Source organism: Ranitomeya variabilis, chromosome 3 (assembly GCF_051348905.1).
Source record: "Ranitomeya variabilis isolate aRanVar5 chromosome 3, aRanVar5.hap1, whole genome shotgun sequence".
In the NCBI taxonomy this organism is placed as follows: domain Eukaryota; kingdom Metazoa; phylum Chordata; class Amphibia; order Anura; family Dendrobatidae; genus Ranitomeya; species Ranitomeya variabilis.
The window spans coordinates 414315952-414340092 of NC_135234.1; the positions used below are offsets into that span (position 1 = coordinate 414315952).

The 24141-nt window shown below is 45.5% G+C and overlaps 2 protein-coding genes across 7 annotated transcripts in view; both read left to right on the top strand.

Annotated features, from left to right (window-relative positions):
- DTX2 (deltex E3 ubiquitin ligase 2) overlaps window positions 1–24141 on the top strand; it is a 155475-nt gene that overhangs the window by 32993 nt on the left and 98341 nt on the right. The gene's annotated exons all lie outside the window — the stretch shown is intronic.
- LOC143816202 (uncharacterized) lies at window positions 19794–23715 on the top strand. The gene is made up of 4 exons (XM_077296303.1): window positions 19794–20453; window positions 20784–20982; window positions 21150–21312; window positions 22114–23715. The coding sequence occupies exons 1-4, from the start codon at window positions 20310–20312 to the stop codon at window positions 23090–23092; spliced, it is 1485 nt and encodes a 494-aa protein (XP_077152418.1). The 5' UTR covers window positions 19794–20309; the 3' UTR covers window positions 23093–23715.

Below are 24141 nucleotides of genomic sequence, written 5' to 3' on the forward strand. Positions count from 1 at the left end.
CCTAGAGGAATTTGTTGCCATCTAGTTTATAAAATGAGGTCACTTATGAGGGGGTTCTGCTGCTCTGGCACCTTAGGGGCTCTGCCAATGTGACTTGACACCTTCAAACAATTTCATCAAAATCTGAACTCTAATATGGCACTTCTTCCCTTCTGAGCTTTGCACTATGCCTCAAAAGTTGTTTTTGACCACTTATGGAGTATTGGTGTACTCAGGAGATTGCATAAAAATTGTACCCTTCAACCCTTCAATTTCTCCTATTATCCCTTTTGAAAATAGAAAACTTGTGGCCAAAACCAGGTTTTAGAGGAAAAAATTGTATTTTATTCGGTCTCCCATAACGGCTCCATAAGAGAGGGGATCCGCCCCTTCAGGGACAGGAAACCCACAGACTTAAAAGGGCGGCACCTCTCCCACATCAGTTTTTCTGTCCCTGACAGGGGAACCTTGTCAGACACACCTTTTTAAGAAAGTAAAAGATTGAAGTTTCGCCCGGGCTCGGCTGGCCAAATAAGGTAGCGGGGTCCCCTGCCTCGGTCTGTTTGGTGTGCTGGAAGTGCCAAACTGCAGAGGGACTGAAGGTGTAGGCAACAGTAGAGGAAGCAGCCTCCGTGAAGGAGAGCTAGTTTAAAGATGGTTCGTCGCCGCAGGTACTGGGTGAGTATGCTGCGTCTGTCCTCTGGGGCTGCGACCGGGCTGGCGGTGATGTTTTTTCCCCGGAGGCTGTGGCCTATGTGGTGGTGGGCTCGCGCGTCCATGTCGGGGCAGCTGCGACGCGTCTGACGGCGGGGCCTGGTCGCGACCTGTGAGTTGCGGCCAGCGTGGGGCGGAGCCGGGTGACGTGTCGGGCATCCGCTGTAGAGGCCGCGGCGGTCCTTGATGATGCGGCCAGGTGTGCCCTGATGACGTCACGGGTCGCCGGAAAGCATGGCGGCCCTCAACGGGAGGTGCGGGGCGCTGGTGGGCTGGCATGCATGGAGCGGAGGTCCGGGGCCAAAGGGGGAGATAGCCGCACGTGGCCTGGTGGGCATGGTCACGGGGAGGGGCGTTCAGCAGCCGGAAGGACATCGGGCTGGCGATTGGAAAATCCTGCTGGCCCCGGCCAGGGGTGGTATCTGAGGGGGTGACCGGTTGTTTAAGGAGGCCAGGATGGCTGCCAGGTGCTTTTTAAAATGGAATCACCAGAGCAGCAAATGGTGTTATCAGGCTGGTAAGGTTCATGGATATTGGATCCTTGCCAGTCTGAAATACCAGTCCCAGTAGTCTGCTTTACTATGGCTTAACAAATATAGGGGAACCCCATGCTATTATTTATTTATTTTTTTATTTATCAAAAAAGGAGTGGAGGACATTACGTTAAGCTGACCTCTCTCATGACCTCTCATTCCTGCACAGACCGACGCTGGAAGGCGGGGAACCTGGGGGAGCGTCTGACAAGCGCAGTGCGCATGCCCAGGAATCCCAGCCCCGCACTGTGCATAATGCATAACACAGTGCGGGGCGGGGATTCAGTAACAGGGTGGCCGCACTGCCCGCACAGGCGCAGTCAGGCACCCGGCATCTGAGCTATGACGGCCAATGAACACTGCGCCTGCCCCAGGCAGGCACGCACAGCGCAGGCGCCGGATTTAAGAAGAACAGCGCGCAGGGGGCGGCGACCATCGCCCCAGAAGAGATGAGTGACGGCAGTTGGGCGCTTCACAGAGGAGGCTTCAGACCTGCCTCCTGGTACAAAGATAGATATTTGGGGAAAATTATAAAACGCTTTATTGAGGGAATAACAGCAACAAACACTAAAAGAGCCACCTTGTTAGACTGCAGCATTACTGCTGCACAAGGTGGCTTTTAGTTTATAACGGCTGGAGGGGGTGACAGTGGCCCTTTAAGGTACCGTCACACTCAGCGACGCTGCAGCGATATAGACAACGAGCAGATCTCTGGAGCGTTGCTGTTTAGGTCGCTGTAGAGACGTCAAACACAGTAGCTCCAGAACGATGCAGGAGCGATCCAGTGACGTAACGGCGACTCACTTATCGTTCTCGCTGGTTGTTATCTCCTTGTAAAACATCGCTGACATAGTTGCTTTTGATGTCAAACATGACGATACACGCGGACCTGACGACGAAATAAAGTTCTGGACTTCTAGCTCCGACCAGCGATATCACAGCGGGATCCAGATCGCTGCTGCGTGTCAAACACAACGTCACGGATCGTTGTCGTTCTCGTTGCAAAGTTGCTGAGTGTGACGGTACCTTTACCTCAGAGAAAGCAGCATATGCGACATCATGCTGTCCTGTCCATATACTGTCTTGGTACTCCCCTGCCCAGGATCTGTGATATGTTCCAGCATGGTCAGACAGCCATTTCACGGCACATAGCAAGGGCACATATATGGTTCTCTTGGCAGCGTAACCTATTTTTTTTTTTTTTAACTATTGTGTGACTCTTTATTCCAAGATTTATTGATTAAAATGTACTGTACTTTGTCGGACAACCGCTTTAAGGGCTGAATAAGGACCTAAGGCCTGATGCATCAAGACTAACTAGCATTTTTCAAATTGGTTTTGATGCTCCTTATTCATGAATTATGAGTGGCATGCTGCAAATCTTACTCCAGGGCCTGGTGGAGTAAGATTTGTGGTGTAGCGGATGCTATTTCTTGCCATGAATTTGACAAGTAGTGGTCAACTTAGCCCTGTTAATGTTGTCATAGCTGGGAGAAAGTGGTGTATGGCCAAAAGTCACATAATTTTAGTGAAGCTGCCAGTTGCGCAACAAATATGCTACTTTTCAAAGCTTTTTATGCTAATCGAGCCTATAGGGTTGGCTTGGGGGGAAGTTGACAGATTTTGTTTAAGGCCTCTTTCACACTTGCGTCGGTACGGGCCCGTCGCTAATCGTCGGCGCGCCGTACTGACGCACGTTGTGAAAATTATGCACAACGTGGGCAGTGGATGTAGTTTTTCAATTCATCCGCTGCCCATTGTAAAGTCCCAGGGAGGAGGGGGCGGAGTTCCGGCCGCGCATGCGCGGTAGGAAATGGCGGACCCGACATGAAAAAAGTTCCCTTGAACGTTTTTTCGTGACGACGGTCCGCCAAAACACGACGCATCCCGTGCACGACGGACGTGACGTGTGGCCATACGTCGCGATCTGTCGGCAATACAAGTTTATGGGAAAAAAATGTATCCTGCGGGCACATTTGCAGGATCCATTTTTTCCCCAAAACGACACATTGCGACGGACGTCACACAACGCAAGTGTGAAAGAAGCCTAAAGGAGTTGCTGGATATTGGATGTATGGGCTTAAAACAAAAAATAGTGGCAATCCTCACAAGTGCCGCCATGGATCCATCGCAGGCCACTCTGGAGATCTACAGCAGCTCCAAAAGCGATGTCTGCTCCACATGGAAGTCACCTGACTGTTGTGGTGTCTTCCATACCGAGCAGGCAACTGATGGTTCCATAGCTGGCGTACACGACCGGAGCGGGGAGGCCTGTGCTTGGTCCGCGGGGGCTCTGGAAGGTGAGTATTCCACTTTATTCTGTATTAAATTCTTTCATTCTTTCCCCCTAAATCAGGCAGAAAATCTTATTAACTGATAATTCAAGATCTCTAGCTTTCTGTGGAGTTACAGGTATTTCAGCTGGTCGTCTGGGTGCTCAGGACAGGTGATACTTAATATAGCGTCAAGGGGCTAGTTGCATACATTCTACCAGCTATTTCACCTATTGCACTGCGCAAGGAAATTCTTTATACTCCAACCAGTTGGCTTTCTCTGGGGATACCTCTAAAAGACATGCATGCTCACATTGAAATATGCTTAGATCAGCAAGAAAAAACTTAAACTCTCTCCTGAAGTTAGAATTTTTGCTGCACACTGCATTTGGATTTATGTAGGCAATGAAAAATCTATCCTAAGCCTAAAGTAACACTAATGGATTTGCACTACAACAGGGCTATTCCTCTTGTAGATATGTCAGGAGCCTATATGTCCTAAAAGTTATTACTTAGCTGAAAACCGCTCAGAAGTTGATGGGTAAACAGTAACCTAAGCTCTGGGCTTTTGTAGGTGGTCAGGTTGCCTATTGCCCTAGAGAGACCCAGATGGGCTGTCTGAACCATTGGCTGAGTATAAGTAATCAGATATACTGTGTATTTGGAGGTTGTCAGGACAGACGAAACGGAGAGCTGACTTTTTTTTCCCCACTTTGTCTTCTGCCATCAAGTACATGTAAAGCACATTTATGTGAGGAATTTATGTCAGTGACTTCCTCTCCGAGAAGGATGGCTGTTTTTGTTATTCCTGATATGATCATTTCTTGGAATGTGATCACTTAGTCGGGCGTTGTTAATTTCCATTCCCGAGGGACATTTAACTATATTCTTCTTCACTTTGCAGGAAGTATCACACAAGTATACACTCAGACATTGCATTCTCATTCTGTTGGGAAGTCAAAGTTGTTTTACATGTAGTTTTTACATGTAGAGCATTCTAACCTTACGCCATCTTTTAATTATAGAAAGTTAATTTATGAAAGGTTCATTGTGTGTGTTAGGGTTTTCTGGAATTTTTTTTTTTAATCTGGCTTGTACCTTAAAAATTATGCAAACAAAAAAACCTTTACTTGTTCATTACCCCATCCATTGGTTGTTTCGGCAGCGCAGACTTAAAGTCCAGCATTCAGTTGATCAATGCAGCCATTCACTTGTATTCGCAGTTACTTCTTGCCCCTGTCGATAGAGCAGAAGAGAGGGAACTGCTCTGACAATGTGACATTGCAGGAAGTTGGAGAATCGCCGCCATGAACAATAGGCACATGTCTAAACAAGCAGGTAGTTGAAAATTACTTACCTTATACCTGTACTTATAATTTTACTTATGTCTATCCTATGCTTGGCATCATAAAATCAAATTAAATTCCCCAATAACTTTTCTAAGAGTCAGTCTCAAGAAGCAATTCACGAATGCTGTCTAAAGCTTCTGCTGCTTACATGTTGCTCCTATGTAAAGAATCCTTTGCATAAAGTGGGTTAGTGGTTGTTGCTATATGGTTCATATTTATTCTGTGTTGAGCAGTTTTATCAGGATTTCCATTTAATTCTCCAAAAAGCAGGATTTGGACAGGTATCCCTCTGAAACTATTCATTATAATGAGGCTGAAGAAGTAACTTTGAACTCTGGCCTCTGTTACGGCAGTGTCCTTTTATTTTTATGCATTCACAAAACCAGTTGATCACGCTTTTGAGCATGCCTAAAATAATGTATGCTGAATCAAGATGCAAGTTGGAGTCGACAAGTAACTCGATCTGAATCATTATAGTGAATAGTTCTGCCAGGGTTTCAGTCTGAATAGCGTTCTTCGCGGATCTGGACAAAAACCCCAATATAAGTGCTCAGGATAAATGCAAACAATAAGGCTGTGTGCACATGTAGCAGATTTTTCGCGTGTTTTTTTTCATGTTTTTTCGCTATAAAAACGCGAAAAAAATGCATACATTTTGCATCCCATCATTTAGAATGCATTCTGCAATTTTTGTGCACATGATGCTTTTTCCGCAAAAAAATCGCATCGCGGTAAGAAACGCAGCATAGCATGTTCATTAATTTTGCGGATTTTTTGCGGATTTCTCACTATATTATTGCATTGGGAACCTCCGGAAAAATCCGCAAAAAAAGCACGTAAACGCGCAAAAAACGCATGCGGATTTCTTGCAGAAAATGTCCAGTTTTGCTCATTAACTTTCTGCAAGAAATCCTGAACATGTGCACACAGCCTGAAGATTATTCTAATTTGCAGGGGGCAGAATGAAAAAAATAAACATGAGTTGATTACCGGTATTTTATTTTTTATTTTTTCTTACAGGTTTCTTTGAACACTTTATACTTTTTTTTTAGGGGGAGGGGGCAATACGATACATAACAGCTTTTTCTGTGTTTATTTTATTATTTTCACAGTACTCATATAAGGGTTAAATGTGGCAGCTTTTATTGCTTCGTTCATTCTGGACGCTACATCATTTGTGTCCTTTTTTTCCGTTTCTTTTTTTAACCCCTTCATGACCCAGCCTATTTTGACCTTAATGACCTGGCCGTTTTTTGCAATTCTGACCAGTGTCCCTTTGAGGTAATAACTCAGGAACGCTTCAACGGATCCTAGCGGTTCTGAGATTGTTTTTTCGTGACATATTGGGCTTCATGTTAGTGGTAAATTTAGGTCGATAATTTTTGTGTTTATTTGTGAAAAAAGAGTTATGTGAAACAAAATAGTGAATAAATAACATTACCCACATGTCTACTTTACATCAGCACAATTTTGGAAACAAAATTTTTTTTTTTTGCTAGGAAGTTATAAGGGTTAAAATTTGACCAGCGATTTCTCATTTTTACAACGAAATTTACAAAACTATTTTTTTTTTTTAGGGACCACCTCACATTTTAAGTCAGTTTGAGGGGTCTATATGGCTAAAAATACCCAAAAGTGACACCATTCTAAAAACTTGCACCCCTCAAGGTGCTCAAAACCACATTCAAGAAGTTTATTAACCCTTCAGGTGCTTCACAGCAGCAGAAGCAACATGGAAGGAAAAAATGAACATTTAACTTTAGTCACAAAAATGATCTTTTAGCAACAATTTTTTTATTTTCCCAAGGGTGAAAATAAAACATTTTTTTCTTCAAAAATTATTTTTTAGCCCTCAATTTTTTTTTTCTTTACAAGGGTAACAGGAGAAATTGGACCCCCAAAGTTGTTGTCCAGTTTGTCCTGAGTATGCTGATACCCCATATGTGGGGGGGGGGGGGGGAACCACTGTTTGGGCACACGTCGGGGCTCGGAAGGGAAGTAGTGACGTTTTGAAATGCAGACTTTGATGGAATGGTCTGCAGGGGTCACGTTACATTTGCAGAGCCCCTGATGTGCCTAAACAGTAGAAACCCCCCACAAGTGACCCCATTTTGGAAACTAGACCCCCCCCAAGGAACTTATCTAGATATGTGGTGAGCACTTTGAATCCCCAAGTGCTTCACAGAAGTTTACAACGCAGAGCCGTGAGAATAAAAAATCATTTTTCTTTCCTCAAAAATTATGTTTTAGCAAGCAATTTTTTATTTTCGCAAGGGTAACAGGAGAAATTGGACCCCAATAGTTGTTGCCCAGTTTGTTCTGAGTATGCTGGTACCCCATATGTGGGGGTAAACCACTGTTTGAATGCACATCGGGGCTCGGAAGGGAGGGAGCACCATTTTACTTTTTGAACACAAGATTGGCTGGAATCAATGGTGGCGCCATGTTGCGTTTGGAGACCCCTGATGTGCCTAAACAGTGAAAACCCCTCAATTCTAACTCCAACACTAACCCCAACACACCCCTAACCCTAATCCCAACTCTAGCCATAACCCTAACTACACCCCTAACCCCAACACACCCTTAATCCCAACCCTAACCCCAACACACCCCTAACCATAACCCTAACCACAAGCCTAATCTTAACCCTATTTCCAACCCTAGCCCTAATTCCAACCCTAACCCTAAGTCTATGTGCCCACGTTGCGGACTCCTGTGAGATTTGTCCGCACCATTTTTTTAAAATCTGCAGGGCAAAGGCACTGCGTTTTACCTGCGGATTTACCGCGGATTTCCAGTGTTTTTTGTGCGGATTTCACCTGCGGATTCCTATTGAGGAACAGGTGTAAAACGCTGCGGAATCCGCACAAAGAATTGGCATGCTGCGGAAAATACAACACAGCATTTCCGCGCTGTATTTTCCGCACCATGGGCACAACGGATTTTGTTTTCCATAGGTTTACATGGTACTGTAAACCTGATGGAAAACTGCTACGAATCAGCAGCGGCCAATCCGCTGCGGAACCGCAGCCAAAACCGCACCGTGTGCACATAGCCTAATTCTAAGGGTATGTGCACACGCTGCGGAAAAGGCTGCGGATCCGCAGCAGTTTCCCATGAGTTTACAGTTCAATGTAAACCTATGGGAAACAAAAACGCTGTGCACATGCTGCGGAAAAAACTGCGTGGAAACGCAGCGGTTTACATTCCGCAGCATGTTACTTCTTTCTGCGGATTCTGCAGCGGTTTTACAGCTGATCCTATAGAAAACCGCAGTTGTAAAACCGCAGTGAAATCCGCAGAAAAACCGATGTAAATCCGTGATAAGTCCGCAGCGGTTTTGCACTGCAGATTTATCAAATCTGCTGTGGAAAAATCCGCAGAGGACCAGAATACATGTGCACATAGCCTTACCCTAACCCTAGTTCTAACCCTAAGGCCGGCGTCACACTGGCGAGTTTTACGGACGTAAGAGTGCAGAAACTACGTCCGTAAAACTCGCATTACATACGGCACAATGCTTCTCAATGGGGCTGCTCCTATTAGCCGTATATTACGGTTCAGTATTATACGGCTTTCTACGGCCGTACAAAATCGCAGCATGCTGCGTTTGTCAGCGTATTGCGCAAAAAAATCGCTAATGAAAGTCTATGGGGGCGAGAAAAATACGGATTCCACACGGACCTGCAGTGTGACTTGCGAGAAATACGCAGCGCTGTTAGTGAAAAGTCGGTAATTCAATTGCCGGCTTTTCATTTCTCCTGCACAAACCCGACAGGATATGAGACATGGTTTACATACAGTAAACCATCTCATATCCCCTTTTTTTTTGCATATTCCACACTACTAATGTTAGTAGTGTGTATGTGCAAAATTTCAGCGCTGTAGCTGCTGAAATAAAGGGTTAAATGGCGGAAAAAATTGGCGTGGGCTCCCGCGCAATTTTCTCCGCCAGAATGGTAAAGCCAGTGACTGAGGGCAGATATTAATAGCCAGGAGAGGGTCCATGGTTATTGGCCCCCCCGTGGCTAAAAACATCTGCCCCCAGCCACCCCAGAAAAGGCACATCTGGAAGATGCGCCTATTCTGGCACTTGGCCACTCTCTTCCCACTCCCGTGTAGCGGTGGGATATGGGGTAATGAAGGGTTAATGCCACCTTGCTATTGTAAGGTGACATTAAGCCAGATTAATAATGGAGAGGCGTTCGGAGCACGCACGGGGGGGTGCGATCGGAGCACGCACGGGGGGGTGCGATCGGAGCACGCACGGGGGGGGGTGCGATCGGAGCACGCACGGGGGGGTGCGATCGGAGCACGCACGGGGGGGTGCGATCGGAGCACGCACGGGGGGGTGCGATCGGAGCACGCACGGGGGGGTGCGATCGGAGCACGCACGGGGGGTGCGATCGGAGCACGGGGGGAGCGGACCACAGAACGGAGGACTGGGGAGGAGATTGGTGGGGGGGCAGATCAGGGTTTCCAGCCATGGCCGATGATATTGCAGCATCGGCCATGGCTGGATTGTAATATTTCACCACTTTTCATAGGTGAAATATTACAAATTGCTCTGATTGGCTGTTGCACTTTCAACAGCCAATCAGAGCGATCGTAGCGACGTGGGGGCAAAGCCACCCCCCTGGGTTAAAGTATCACTCCCCCTGTCCCTGCAGATCGGGTGAAATTGAAGTTAACCCTTTCACCCGATCTGCAGGGACGCGATCCCTCCATGACGCCACATAGGCGTCACAGGTCGAATTGGCACCGACTTTCATGACGCCTACGTGGCGTCACAGGTCGGGAAGGGGTTAAACCTTTTAATGGCAGGAATTTTTTTTTTCTTTGTCTTTTAATATGATTTTTATATTTTTACCATTCTAAGCACACAAAGTATGACTGACCTATCCAAAATTGACATTGATATTAGATTTCTATTTCTTAGATTTCAAAAGGCTTGAAATCACAGCCCTTAAAGTGCTGGCCTAACACTGGATAACCCCTGCTTAATCTCTTAAGTTCCTTTTGTAAAATAATAGCAATCCTTTCCTGCCTCACTGCGGCCCCTTTCCTGCAATGACCATCACCCTTCAGTTTTTCATCAGGGTGGACCCATGCTTTTGTAATATGCATTTTTAAACATGCTTTCTTAATTTGAGTCTCTGTGAATCTGACTAGACTACGTACCACTTTGCAAGCAATTTTAGCTTTGTGTTATGATCAAGTGCGTCTTTTCGGTTAGCTTTGGTTATGTGGACTAGCTTTCTGATAGTGACAGGTTACGCTATGCAATATTACACCTCTGTGAAGTTATATCACACTCCTACTGAGTAACCTCGAACATCGTAACTCATTTAACCCCTTCATGACATGTGCCACTGTGGGAAGTGCGTTCCAGCGAACCAAAGTACATATTGCTCCGCTATTTCCGGTTACCCTGCTGCATCTCGTGGAGACCTAGTTAAGATGGCTGCTGTCTCTGACAGCATGCCACCCCAGCATGTTGCTTATCGGCATGACATTGGCAGTGACCCCTTTTTGAGGCCGCAGAGATCATCACTGGGCAGAACATGTATGTAGTTACCAACTACCTGTCAGTAAGTTCTTAGTCCCTTGCAAAAAAAATAACCAAAGTACTGGATAATCCCTTTAAGACACGTGCGCCTATTAATTAGGAGTGTCTGCCTTGTAGATCCCAACTCGTCAAGACCGGCAAGAAAAGCACAAGTGTTAACGAATCGAGTCCTACCTTTTTTCGCTAGATACCCTTCTATGTAAATTACCGTTAGAATACAAATAAACCCTTGATAAGGGCGATCAGTAGCAAAGCCCAGTTGGGCTTTGTTTCTGCCTAGTACACAGTAGAGAACACTATTGCTGAGTACTATAAAATCTTTAGAAAATATATTTAATAAAATGTCATTTTTAGTTGGGAGATTTTGAAGCTGCTGAGAATAATCAAGACGCAGATTTCCTGCAGAACTGCAGCGGATTTTTCTGCGCAGAAAAGGTGCAGTTCTGCATTGTGATTTACAGTACAATGTAAATCAATGGTAAAAAAAAAAAAGCTGTGCAGAAAAATCAGTGCGGAGTTGCTGCAGATTTAAATGAAGTGCATGTCACTACTTTTGTGCAGTTCTGCAGCATTTCTGCACCCCTCCATGATAAAAATCTGCAGTGGTAAAAACTGCACAGAAACCACAACAAAAACTGCAGATAATCTGCACCTGTGGATTCTGCCAGGAGATGCAGATTTAGTGCAGAAAATTCTGCACCACATTTCCTACGTGTGCACATAGCCTAAATCCGCTTCATTTCAAGGAAGAATATACGAGTCAGTCTGGTTCCCTGATTCATCTGTCTGCTGACCTACATTTTGTCCACCCTGTATAAGTAGTTTGGGAAATACCGTACATGAACTTCATCCCCTGTCCAGCTGTCAAGCTCCTTTTGTATAGCTGCTTTGCTTGTAAAAAAAAAATATTACATCCTGTTATTCTCAGCGGCTTCCTGGGAAGCGTCTACTGTCTGTCTTTTTAAAGTTATTATATACATGACATACTAGGCTGAGTAAACTACTTTATGTACTTGTATACTGTGTTTTCAATGATATGTAAAGTAAATAAACCAGACTTAACAATGGATTGTAAAAAGTGAACTAGCCATTGTACACAGATGAGTAGTAGCTTGGATGCATCTGTTGCTATCAATGCTGCCATGCCCATTAGATGGCTGTCATTTGGCTGGCTCTCCCATCATAGCTTATCAAGAAACAATGCGGTTGTTAGTCCGAAATCAGACAGGCCAGACCGGTATGTTCCCCAACAATTGTGCGGGGCTCTCATACATATTACACTCAGACGAACACATCAGTACCTGTGGCTTCAGCTGACATTTAATCTGTGTGTGAATGGGTCAAGAGATCCATCATTGTCCTCTCATTAGCAGAGTAGACAGATTTATGACCATAAGTGCTCACAAAATCATACACAGGATAAAGAAAACTCCTTATTAAATGCCTTGCCTTTTAAAAGGTTTCTGAAAGATGACAACTTTGGTAGTTGGAGTAAAGATTTGGTAGTTTAAAATAAAACAAAACAGACTGAGTTACCGCTGATGCTGGGACCAGAAAGCAGCGAAATGGAGTAGGGGGTCAGGGAAGTGTGGCTGAATCCTTTTCATATCTTCTCTCCTTTGCCCTTCTAACTACCCAGTTGATGTACATTTTGCAACGATTTACTATGTAAAATGTCTGTATACTATATAAATTACGTTTCATTTTGCCCATTATAAAAGCATTACTTCACAGGCAGATTTACTATTTAGCATTTGCACAGTTTTCATTATTTATACTGCTTGTGATCTAATGCTGTGTCATGCCAAGGCCTGATGTGCTGCTCTGCAGAGATTTTTCTTGTCGGGTACCATGAGGATATGTTTCCACCATCAGAATTAGCTCAGTATTTGCTCAGGTTTTGATGCAGGTGAAATCTGCATCTGATGTCACTGGCAGGTCACCTTTGTCTTTTTTTATGCGTTTTTTTACATGCGTTTTTGATGCTTTTTTTCCGCATACGTACTTGATGATTTTTTTTTTTTTTTTTTTGGTAACTTGAAAGTTGGCTTCTGGGTAGGAAAAAAAAATTATTTCCTATTTGCAGATATATTAGGGTATGTGCAAACAGTAAACGCTGCAGGTTGGATGCTGCGTACATCTGTAGCTTCCAACCCACAGCGTCCAGATGTTACAGGATAGTGGATGGGATTTCAAGAAATCCAATGTCCACTATGCGTTCAAAGATGCAGGCGGCAGACCTAATAAATGGACATGCTTTCTAGACCACAGCATGTCTATTTACGATGCAGAGACACTCAGTCCCTGCAGCGTAAATTTCCCATAGACTTTCATGTGGTAAAACCGCATCTAATTTAGTCACATGTTTATTAACTGTGGAAAAACCGCTTGCTACACGTGTACTACTTTACATAATGGTGACCAGGGCCGGACTAGCCATCGGGCACTTCCGGCAAATGCCAGAAGGGCCGGTGCCAGTAGTGGGCCGCTCGATCCGCCTCCCCCCGCCCCCGCCGTCGCATTCAACTATACCGGCGTATAGACGCCGGTACAGTTGAATGCAATGATGGAGAGAGAGCGCGTCTACATACGCTCCCTCTCCCATCATTCCCCGCTCTGCCTCTGACACTGCGGGTGCGCGATGACATCATATCATCATCGCGCACCTGCTGTGTCCCGGGCAGACTGCAGCTGCTGAGACAGGAGCAGGAACCAGGAAGCAACGCGGGGCACGAGGAGAGGTGAGGAGAGTTTGAGGTGAGTGGCTGCATTATACTATATGTGGGCTGCATTATATTGTATCGAGGACTATGGGGAATACGTTATACTATATGAAGAACTATGGGGTGCAGTAGTACATGGATGACTATGGCGGTGCATTATACTATATGGAGCACTATGAGGAGTGTATTATACTATGTGGAAGACTGAGCAGTGTATTTTAATGTGGAGGACTATAGGGAGTGTATTATACTATATGGAAGACTGTGGGGCACATTATAATATATGGAGGACTATGGGGTGTATTTTACTAAACAAGTAAAATGCTGCATATTCAGATTGTTCTTGCTGGAACAAAAATCATTGTTCTCAGCAGCACATCGCGGGTGTAAACTGTAGATGTGCTGCTGATAACATGATACTGTATGATATTCTGTTAGTGATCTATTAGTGATCGTTCTGTCCCATCATTATTCCTCAGTTGGTGGAAAGAGGCCGGGAAACAAGCGTTGAACAACTTCCGTATTGTCGATCAAACTCATTTAGCGGCCTGAACTCAGCGCACGTAAATACAACAGAAATGCTTTTGTGTGATGTGCAATATGTTAGCATTTGGGGCCCCATTTTAAACTTTACCTAGGGCCCCACTTTGCCTAAAACCGGCCCTGCCTACAAGTGTACAAAGATATTATACAGTCACCATGTGACAAGTGGGCCTGTGTAACTTCAAATGCCAGGGCTGAATTTTAGTCCCAGTCCGGCCCTGATGGTGACTCTTGTGTCACATCGGAAGTATGTGACAGGCTGGTGTCACACTAGTGAATGTGGTGCAAGAAACTCGCACGAGTCTCTTGCATCAACACCCAGCGCAGCTGATGGCTCTCGGGACCGGAGTGTGCGGCTGCATAGAAATACATGCAGCAGCACACTCCGGTTGTTGATGCGAGAGACTCGTGTGAGTTTCTCGTATCATAATCACAAGTGTGACGCCGGCTGTTACGGAACCCCCAGCCCCCAGAATATGTTGTGCAGTTATATGTATGTATAATAGGTTCCATGTGAGATGCATGGAACCTAATACATCAGCCCACAGGCTGCTCCCCTGGGCAGAGGGGACAAGCTATCCCCCTTCTGACCTCCCCCACCTTTGTAATTTAATTCCCACAGTAAATATCGGCAGGCTCCGGCCACCGACGGCTATTGTAATGTATGTCTGGCCTGCCGCTTTTCATTTGGCCTGCCCTCTGTATCTGTGTGATATATATTGTGTCCTGTGAGTAAAGTGGGTTCACACTGGAAATACGTGGAGAAGCAGTGATCTTTTATATTCGCCCATGTAACCAAGCAATTCCAGCCAGCGTCCTTCCATTCAGACTCTAGGCGAAGCAGTGTGGACCTCCTGAAACACGGGGTGGTACTGAAAGAGGTACTCCAGCACGTGGACCTCGTTACACCGGCCACACACAGTTCCTGAAAGCAGAGAAAGGTCAGTAATATATATGTACTGTCCTTCCCTTTTTTTTTTTTTTTTCTTATCTATTTAGTAATAAAAAAAAAGGCGTGGGCTCCTGTGCAATTTTGCAAACCAGACAGGGAAATGCAGCGACTGGGGACAGATGTTTATAGCCTAGGAAGGGGGCAATACCCATGGAGCTTCCCAGGCTATTAATATCAGCTCACAACTGTATATTTAGCCTTTACTGGCTTTTAAAATCGGGGGACCCCCAAAAAAATTGACTTGAGGTCCCCCATAACTAATAACCAGAAAAGGCCATGCAGACGGCTGCAGGCTGATATTAATAGCGTATGGAGGGGCCATGGATATTTCCCCCCCCCCCCAGCTACAAACACCAGCTCTCAGCTGCCCCAGAGAAGGCACATCTCTCAGATGTGCCAGTTCTGGCACTTAGCCTCTCTCTTCCCACTTGCCCTGTAGCAGTGGCAAGTTGGGTAATAGTTGTGGGGTTGATGTCACCTGTGTAATGTCTGGTGACGACAAGCCTATGGCTTAGTAATGGAGAGGTGTCAATAAGACACCTCCATTACTCATCCTATATTTGATACAGGTTACACTGCCTGACAGAAGTTATGCTGCTTATCCATGTTATGTAAATAAAAGCTTATAACCTGATGTTAAATTCATCCATTGGTTGTGTAAATTATTCTTTTGAAAGCTGAAACCCTCTGAAATGTGGTTTAGTTTAAGAAAATAAATTGACATCAATGCAGAAATATTGATCAGTTAATGGACACAGAATGGTCAGATTTTGTCAAGACAAAACTTCTGTTTCCCAGGTGCTTTATGGCAGTCCTCGACCTAAAAGATGCATATTACCATCTAACAATCTATATTGGACAAGTATGTCATTTTCAATATACAGCAATGCCCTTTGGACTATCAATAGCTTCCGGGGTCTTCACCAAATTAATGTCAGAAGTGATGTCATACTTAAGGTTAAAAGACACCCTTATAGTTCCATACTTTGACAACCTTCTAGTGGTGGGGAATTCCCCTTCAGTGTCAGCAACGCCTATTTGATACAATTTCATCTCTACATGAATTGGGATGGTTGATTAATTGGGAAAAATCCAGATTGTCCCCAACAACCCGCCAAACATTCCTAGGTCTTCTCTTAGGCCATGTGCCCACGCTGCGGAAAATTCCGCAGCAGATTTGATAAATCCGCAGTGAAAAACCGCTGCGGTTTTTACTGCGGATTTATTGCAGTTTCTAGTGCGGTTTTCTCTGCGGGTTTTCACCTGCAGATTTCTATTGGAGCAGGTGGAAACCCGCAGCGGAATCCTCACAAACAATTGACATGCTGCGGAAAATAAACCGCTGCGTTTCCGCACGTTTTTTTCCGCAGCATGTGCACTGCGGATTTCATTTCCCATCGGTTTACATTGTACTGTAAACTTATGGGAAACCGCTGCGGACCCGCAGAGCGAAATCCGCAGAGTGTGCACATACCCTTAGACTCCGTCAGAGGTGTTTCCTTCCAGAATCTAAACAACTAATAATGAGGAGTAAAGTACAATCGGTAGTCAATAACCCTATAATTTCCCTCAGGGAAGGCATGTACCTTCTTGGTTCCTTTACATCATGCATTCCGGCTGTCCCATGGGCTCAATTACATACTAGACGGCTACAGTATACCATACTACAGGAAGGAGAGTGAGACTACAGGGTCATTTAGGAAGTCGTCTATCCCAAGTGGCGTATCTAAGGGGGGGCAGCCGGGGCATGTGCCCCGGGTGCAGCCGGCAGGGGGGGCGCAGTCAGGCCGCCTAAAGCGACGGTCCGCAGTGTCTCCCTCGGCGGCTGCATTCTGCCGCCCCCCGCACTGGGAGTCAGCTGTTCTGTGCCGACTGTCAAGCTGACAGCCGGCACAGAGAAGCTGCAGCGTGCCGGCTTGCAACAGTCATCTGCGGTAACTAACATAGTTCTGTAGCTATGCTGGATAAAAAATATATACATCCTTGTCCCTTTAAGTTTAAGGCGTTCAGTGAGTCAGCAGACAGCTAGTGTTTTGTCCCTCAGCAGCTGCCGTCCAGGAGTGGTTTGGAGGTCGGGTGGCAGAGGTTACAGCTGCACCACGTGTGTGTGTGCTCAGCGCCGGCTCTGTCCTTCCAGCAGCGCGGTCCACCTCCAGCCCCAGCACAGAGGACATGGTGAGCAAGACGGAGGAGCCCGGCGTGCAGAGCCCCGCGGCCCCCGCACACTGCCCGGACAAGAGGCCCTGCTGCTGCGGTAAGGGAGCGTCCTGCTGTAGTGTGAGCAGCGGCTGACAGGGGACAGTCCGCTCCACGGCCCCGGGTTATTGCATGCAGGTCGGCAGTGCCCCCGCTGTGCTGCTGCTGACAGTGCCGGCCTTTGGGGGTGCCCAGTGCCACAGGTACTTCTGCACAGAATTAGTCACTAATCTTCTTTCTCAGCCCTGCAAGGTGTGTAGATTAATGATGGCCAGTCACTCCGGACCGTGACAGTCTGAATTGTCTCCTAATATGTGACTTCAGTTTTATGGCGTTTATTTTTATTTTTTTAGGATACGCCACAATAAGATATACTGCCACATGGTGCACCATCTCCAGAAAGCGGCATTGCGCAATTTTACTTTCTGCTCCACTACACCAGCCGCTGATTGTGCAGTTGTGAGCAGACAGATGTAATATCAGCCTGGCAGGTTCCAGTAGTCATCACATGGATACTTCACTCATATGTGACTTTCATACTTATGGTCCTGTGACATCGAGCTTCTCCTCCCGCTTCTCTCAGTTTTTCACTGAACATTGAGAGCATTAGGGAGAGGAGCTCGTGGGCACATGACTAAGTGTGCAAATCGCATACGTTTGGGGGGGGGGGGGGGGGTGGCAAACTGAATTCTTGCCCCTGGTGCCAGAAACCCTAGATACGCCTCTGTCTATCCCTACCAATAGGAGTAATCGAGTCCCTGACCTGGTGGCTAGAGCCAAATCATCTTGTAGGTGGGGTTCCTTGGGTGGTTATACCCTCAAAAACAATTTTTACTGATACTAGTGCTAATGGTTGGGGAGCACATCTAGGAGATCAGATAGTTCAAGGACAATGGTCTATTAGTGAGTCAGACGATTCATCTAATGAAAGGGAACTAAAAGCCATCTATCATGCCATCTGTAAATTCCTTCCGCAGTTACAAGGAACACACAAGAATATTATCAGACAACATGACATCTGTCGCGTACATAAATCATCAAGGAGGAACGAGATCAGGAGCTCACATGTCTATAGCAGACGACATCCGAACTATAGCCAAGAAACATCTTCTATCCTTGTCAGCACTTCATGTCAGAGGAGTGGACAATTCAAAAGCCGATTTCCTCAGCCGTCACACCCTCCACCAAGGAGAGTGGGTACTCAACCGTCACATCTTCAGAATGTTAACAGAGAGAGATGGGGCACACCCGAAATAGACATTTTCGCAACAAGGAGCAACAGACAAGTCGAAAAATTTGCTTCACTGTTTCTGACAGACAACCCCAATCTCCTCGATGCCCTCCAAGTTCCGTGGACATACCGGCAAGCATATGCATTTCCTCCAATGATACTCGTTCCGACAGTAATTGGGAATTTAAGGGAGGACAGAGCAAACGTGATTCTCATAGCACCATTTTGGCCCAAGAGACCATGGTTCTCCTTGCTCAGAGCCATGTCAATCTCGGATCTGTGGATTCTCCCAGAGGATCAGGATCTCCAGTCACAGGGCCCCTTCAACCACCCTCATGTGAAGGGCCTACAGTTGACAGCCTGAAATTTGAGAGGCAGCTACTAAAGCTAAGAGGCTTTTCAGACAAATTGATACCCTTCTACTGAGTAGGAAAAAGACTACAACAACTATATATGTAAGGGTATGGAGGAAATTTCTTAGCTTTTGCCAGAAGCTCTGTCAAAAGAAATTCCCATTTCCGCTATCTTAGAGTTTCTCCAAAGAGGGTGTGATTTAGGCCTATCAGTTAATACTTTGAAAGTAGAAGTATCTGTGCTGGGGGCCTTATATAGTCGCAATATTGCAGGAGACAGGTGGGTAGACCGATTCATTTTAGCATGTCAAGGATCAGAAGCTGTCCAAATTCCTCACATTCCACCATGGGATCTCAATCTAATTCTCGAAGCTTTTAACAGGAGACCCATTCGAGCCACTAGACTCAGCCCACATAAAATAAATCTCCCTTAAGGCTACGTTCACATTTGCGGTGTGCGCCGCAGCGTCGTCGCCGCATGAAAACGCATGCGTCGTGCGGCCCTATCTTTAACATTGGCGCCGCATGGGGCCGCATGTACATGCGTTGTCATGCGTTGTGTTGCGTTGTACGCCGCATGCGGCGTTAGGGCGCACCTGTCAGGGCGCGGCAAACGCAACATGTTGCATTTTTCGGGCGGCGCCGACGTTTTAAAAAACGCATGCGTCGTGTTTGCGTCGTCGATGCGCCTTATTCCCCATTGACTTGTATTGACAACGCAAGTACTTGCGTCGTGGTGCGTTGTACGACGCATGCGTTGTCCAATAAAAAATGCAAAACATTGTCTAGACTTTGTCTAGACACTAAAAAAAAAACTATATATATATATATAGTTGCCATTGTCTTTCACAAGGCTATCCAGACAAGACAGAGAGGAGCAATCTGCTTTCCAAACCTGTAAGTATATATTTCTCTTTGCATATTTTTTATTCTGTGTTTTATTTCTTGATTTTGATTAAATTTGTGCAATGTTTGGTCTGTGCTATTGTACGGTTATGGCACTGTGGGTTATTGAAATATTGTGTTTTGTAAATCTGGTTCTGATGTACTTTATGCTGGCGTTTATTGTCTTCGGCCTTGCTTGGTTTTGGACTGGTTTTAATGGATTTTGGGTTGTTCTGCTGTCATGCGGTTGTTCAATGTCTTTTTTTTGGCTGATTTTTTCTTGTTAAATTTCTGGTGCATGTCTTTTTCTTGTTTCTATTGTTGGGGGTAACCGTATGGCGTTTTCTTGGCTCATGTCTTGCTGTGTTTTATTATGCTGTTGGCATTTTTTTTTCTTTCCTTGAGTCTTTTCTTGCTGGTGGGGGGGCTACATTTATGATGTTTCATTTGTAATTCCGTGCGGCTATATGCCATTCTATTCAATTTTTTTTTTTTTTTTTTATCTCTGATGGGTTATCTTATCTAGAATGGTATTATCGCCTTTTTATGATGTATTTGTGTGGTTATGTTACCAGATGGTGTTGTTTTGGATCATGTCTTGATGTAATTGTAAAGTATGGCGTTGATTAGTTTGCTATTTCATTGTGCCTTTTTTTTTTTCCTGTATAAATAAAGGTTTTTTTTGTAAAGTTTTTATTTAAAAAAAATTCGGACATAGGTGTCTATTTTTGCTTAATTTTGTTTGCGTCTATTCTTGTGTTGTATCTTCTATTGTATTCTCTTGCAATGTATGGTGTTGTGGTGTCGCTTGTTGAGTTTGCATTGTCCTTTCATTCAACAGTCAATTGTGGTTGTAAATTTTTTTTTTTGGCCTATTTTATTATATGTGCCATTGTTAGCATTGGATGTGATTTTTTGCTCATTTTTTCTTTGCAGAACAATTTTTCAAGAATGCCAAGTTCTTCTGCAGCATCTAGCCAATCGGCGCGGGGGAGTGCGGTGAGTAATTATGTCCAGTTGCTTACTATTCGCTGCCATTTGTAGCATTGACAATAATTTTTGTAAACAATTTTTACAGGCTTCTTCAAGTGAGGGGGAAGGCAGTCAGCGGGAGCAGAGAGCTCGGGGCCAAGGTGTGGCGTCAGGCCGGCGAGTGAGTATTTTTTTTTTTATTTAAATTTTTTTTTTTATTGACTAGCATCCTGCTGTGAGGAACATTACATTTGAGGAGCATCCTGCTTTCACTAGGGATGTTTACAAAGCTTAATTACATTATAGCTTTTAAGGGCAGCAAGTATTGGGGGAAGGTAACATAAAGTTGAACTCCCTGCACAAAAACATCACAAAATACAGGTGTAGAAACCAGCAATATACATACATCAAATGGCAAAGACAGGATAGGGCAAAGGTACATATCATGACAGGTGCTGGTGGTTGTTAATATTTGCATATTTGTAACCTTAATGTTTTCTAATTTTTCTAGGTTTCACAACGGGACCAAGGAGATACCGGATTTGATGTGGACCTCCTGATCTCCAGCATCCAGGAGCGTGGCCCGTTGTGGGACAGCCGTGACCCCCGGCACATGGACCAGGTGGTGTTGAGGCGTTTGTGGGTAGAGGTGGCAAAGTCGCTGTGGGATGGCTTTGACAGCGCTTCAAACACGGACAAAAGCAACTTTGGTGAGTATTGCTGATACGCCCTGCTGATACGTTGCTATGACCCATCTTGCCAGGATAAACACAACCGTGTGTGATGCGATCAACGCCTAAACTTTGCAACGCACACGGTTGTTTTATCCTTTTAAAATGCTAAATATGTAACCTTTTTTTTTTCTTTGCATTCACAGTTAAAAAGTTGAGGACCAGATGGCGATCCATGAAGGACCGTTTCAATAAGGGGATCCGTGCTGAGGAGGAGCAAGCTCGCAGTGGTGCTGCTGCGTCCAAGTCGGTGCCCTACAAATATAACAGGGCACTACAGTTCCTAAGACCAATCCTTGGCCGCCGACAGTAAGTATTTTGTCCACATACCATATTGCACAGCCACATTGTACATTGCCCAGCCACATAGCATATTGCACAGCCACATAGTACATTGCCCAGCCACGTACATTGTGCATCCACATAGTATATTGCCAGGCCACTATATCGCAGCCACATAGTACACGTTCTAGCCACTTATCCACATAGTATATTTCCCAGGCACATAGTGTATTGGCCATCCATGTAGTCAGCGTAGCATATTGGCCATCCACGTAACTTTTTCCCTAGTGGAATGGTATATAGCCCATTAGTAATTTTTATGGTTAAGCGTGAGTCCTTGTAGTCCATGACAGGTTACGTTGTGAGTCAGGGTAGTTCTGATCGCAGGAATAATGATGACGTCTCGATCACATGATCCAAACGTCATGGCCGTTCCTGCGATCAGATCAGCAAAGTCACTGTGTATTTTTTTATTTTTTTTTTTTATTTTTATCTTGACTTTAAATTTTATACTATTTTTGCGGCATAGGCAGCGTCAAGAAAGATTTTTAGACAAAAATTTTTTTTAACGATGACAGAGGTATGAGGTAAAAAGGCTTTGGCAGTGGGAATGAACAGTCATTTTCTGCCGTAGGTATGTCCATGATTGTTATCATCAGCCATAACGGTCAGCTGGCGATAACAATCAGCAGTTTATTATAGGCCACACAGACTGAGAGACAGGGGATTGTAATGTATTGTTGTCATGTAATGTTAATTTTATTACAGGAGTTGGCGTATGTGATAGTTTATTAATTGAAGACTAATTTTTTCCTTATCTTTTCACAGGACACACAGCAGCACCCTCGAGCGAGCTCGCCCCGCAGGAGCGGACCTTCATGAATCGCCATCTGACCCGTCACAGCCCTCCCACAGCGACAGCAGGCTTGCACCACCATCTGGAGAACCGGCAGCCGGTCCATCAGGTGTTCCCCTGCCCGAGGCCTCTGGCGCACCTTCGTTCGGGAATTCCCGACAGCGCCAGCGGGCCTCGGACAGGCCAGCCATGCCCGAATTTTTGCATTTGAGCACGGTTTTCCAGAACTGTTTCAAGGCGTTGAGCGATAAAATGGACACTCGTCTGTCCAATATCGACCGGCGCCTTGAAACTATGGAATCCGAGCTCTCGAGTCCGGCCAAACATTTTTTTAGTACCATTGCTAAGGGCATGGTGGAACACCTTACGCCGGAACTCCAGATTTCGGTGATGCAGGCCTGCAACACTGCCTACGTGAGGGCTCTGCAGCAGGCTCGGGTCATGCAGTCAGCGACAATGCCCGTAGTGCCGTCGCTGGCTAGCATGACTCCGACTCCTGCTGCAGAGCCACTCCAGCCACCCCACCGAGGTCCATATGCCGAGCGACGCCACCACAGGCACCATAGCATTGTGCCGCCGACTCCTGCTCCTGCCAGGCCCTTATCCTCCCGTAGCCGTCATTCTGGGGCAGCTGCCGCGGGAGAGAAAAAAAGGAAGAGGACACACAGTGAGGCACACACTGAGGCTCTGGCTGCTCCAATACAGACACCAAGTACGCACCGGGGCTCTAGCCACAGCAGGAGCAGCCAGAGCCAACCAAGAAGCTGGCAAAGGCTTGTGTTGCCTCCTCCCTCCCCTACAGATGTGGCGGTTTCCCCAGTATACCCTGCGGAGGGTTTGGACCTCCCATCTAGCCTACTGGACTCTGACTCAGCATCCTCTTCCTCTCCCCGTTCCCAACCACCAGAGACATACCATTCACCGCTGGTAGCGGAGGTTGATACCCCCTAAGTTTCTTTCCCCTTTTTTTTTTTCTGTTTCCCCCCAATAAAAATTTTTCGTTTTAAAACAACAATATTTGTTGTTATTTTCCAGTATACTTCTCGGCAATTCACGCCGTGCGCCGTCTACACATTTTGTGCTTCAAACACCTCATATATGCAATGTCAGACAGTATTTTTAGAATTTTTATTTTGCCTTTTTTTGGGTGTCTCTCATTGCTGTATGAGGTGTTTTCAAACACTAAGGGTATGTGTCCACGCTCAGTATTGCATCAGAATTTGGTCAGGATTTTACATCCGTATTTGTAAGCCAAAACCAGGAGTGGGTGATAAATACAGAAGTGGAGCATATGTTTCTATTCTACTTTTCCTCTAATTGTTCCACTCCTGGTTTTTGCTTACAAATACTGATGAAAAATCGTGACAAAATCCGGATGCAATCCTGAACGTGGACACATACCGTAAAGGTACCTTCACACTTAACAATGCTGCAGCGAAACAGACAATGATGCAGATCACTGCAGCATCGCTATTTGGTCGCTGGAGAGCTGTCTGTGTGACAGCTCTCCAGCGACCAACGATGCCGAGGTCCCCGGGTAACCAGGGTAAACATCGGGTTGCTAAGCGCGGGGCCGCGCTTCCGATGTTTACCCTGGTTACCAGTGTTAAATGTAAAAAAGAAAAACAGTACATATACTCACAATCGCGTCCCCCGGCGTCAGCTTCCCTGCACTGACTGAGTGACGGCCCTAACAGCAGAGCGGTCACATCACCGCTGTGCTGTGCATTCACTTTACGGCCGGCGCTCAGTTAGTGCAGGAAGCGGACGCCGGGGGACGCGAAGATGAGTATATGTACTGTTTTTGTTTTTGTTTTTTACATTTAACACTGGTAACCAGGGTAAATATCAGGTTACTAAGCACCGCCCTACGCTTAGTAACCCGATATTTACCCAGGTTACCATTGTAAAACATCGCTGGTATCGTTGCTTTTGCTGTCATGGTATGTTATAAATTTGTTCTTTGAAGCAGGGTAGAAAACTTAGAAATTTTTTTTATT

Coding starts and splice junctions, on each gene's coding strand:
- LOC143816202 (XM_077296303.1), top strand. CDS start 20,310: ATGTCCAGTTGCTTACTATTCGCTGCCATTTGTAGCATTGACAATAAT. Junction 20,454..20,783: donor GTGTGGCGTCAGGCCGGCGA/GTGAGTATTTTT, acceptor TAATTTTTCTAG/GTTTCACAACGGGACCAAGG. Junction 21,313..22,113: donor CCAATCCTTGGCCGCCGACA/GTAAGTATTTTG, acceptor ATCTTTTCACAG/GACACACAGCAGCACCCTCG.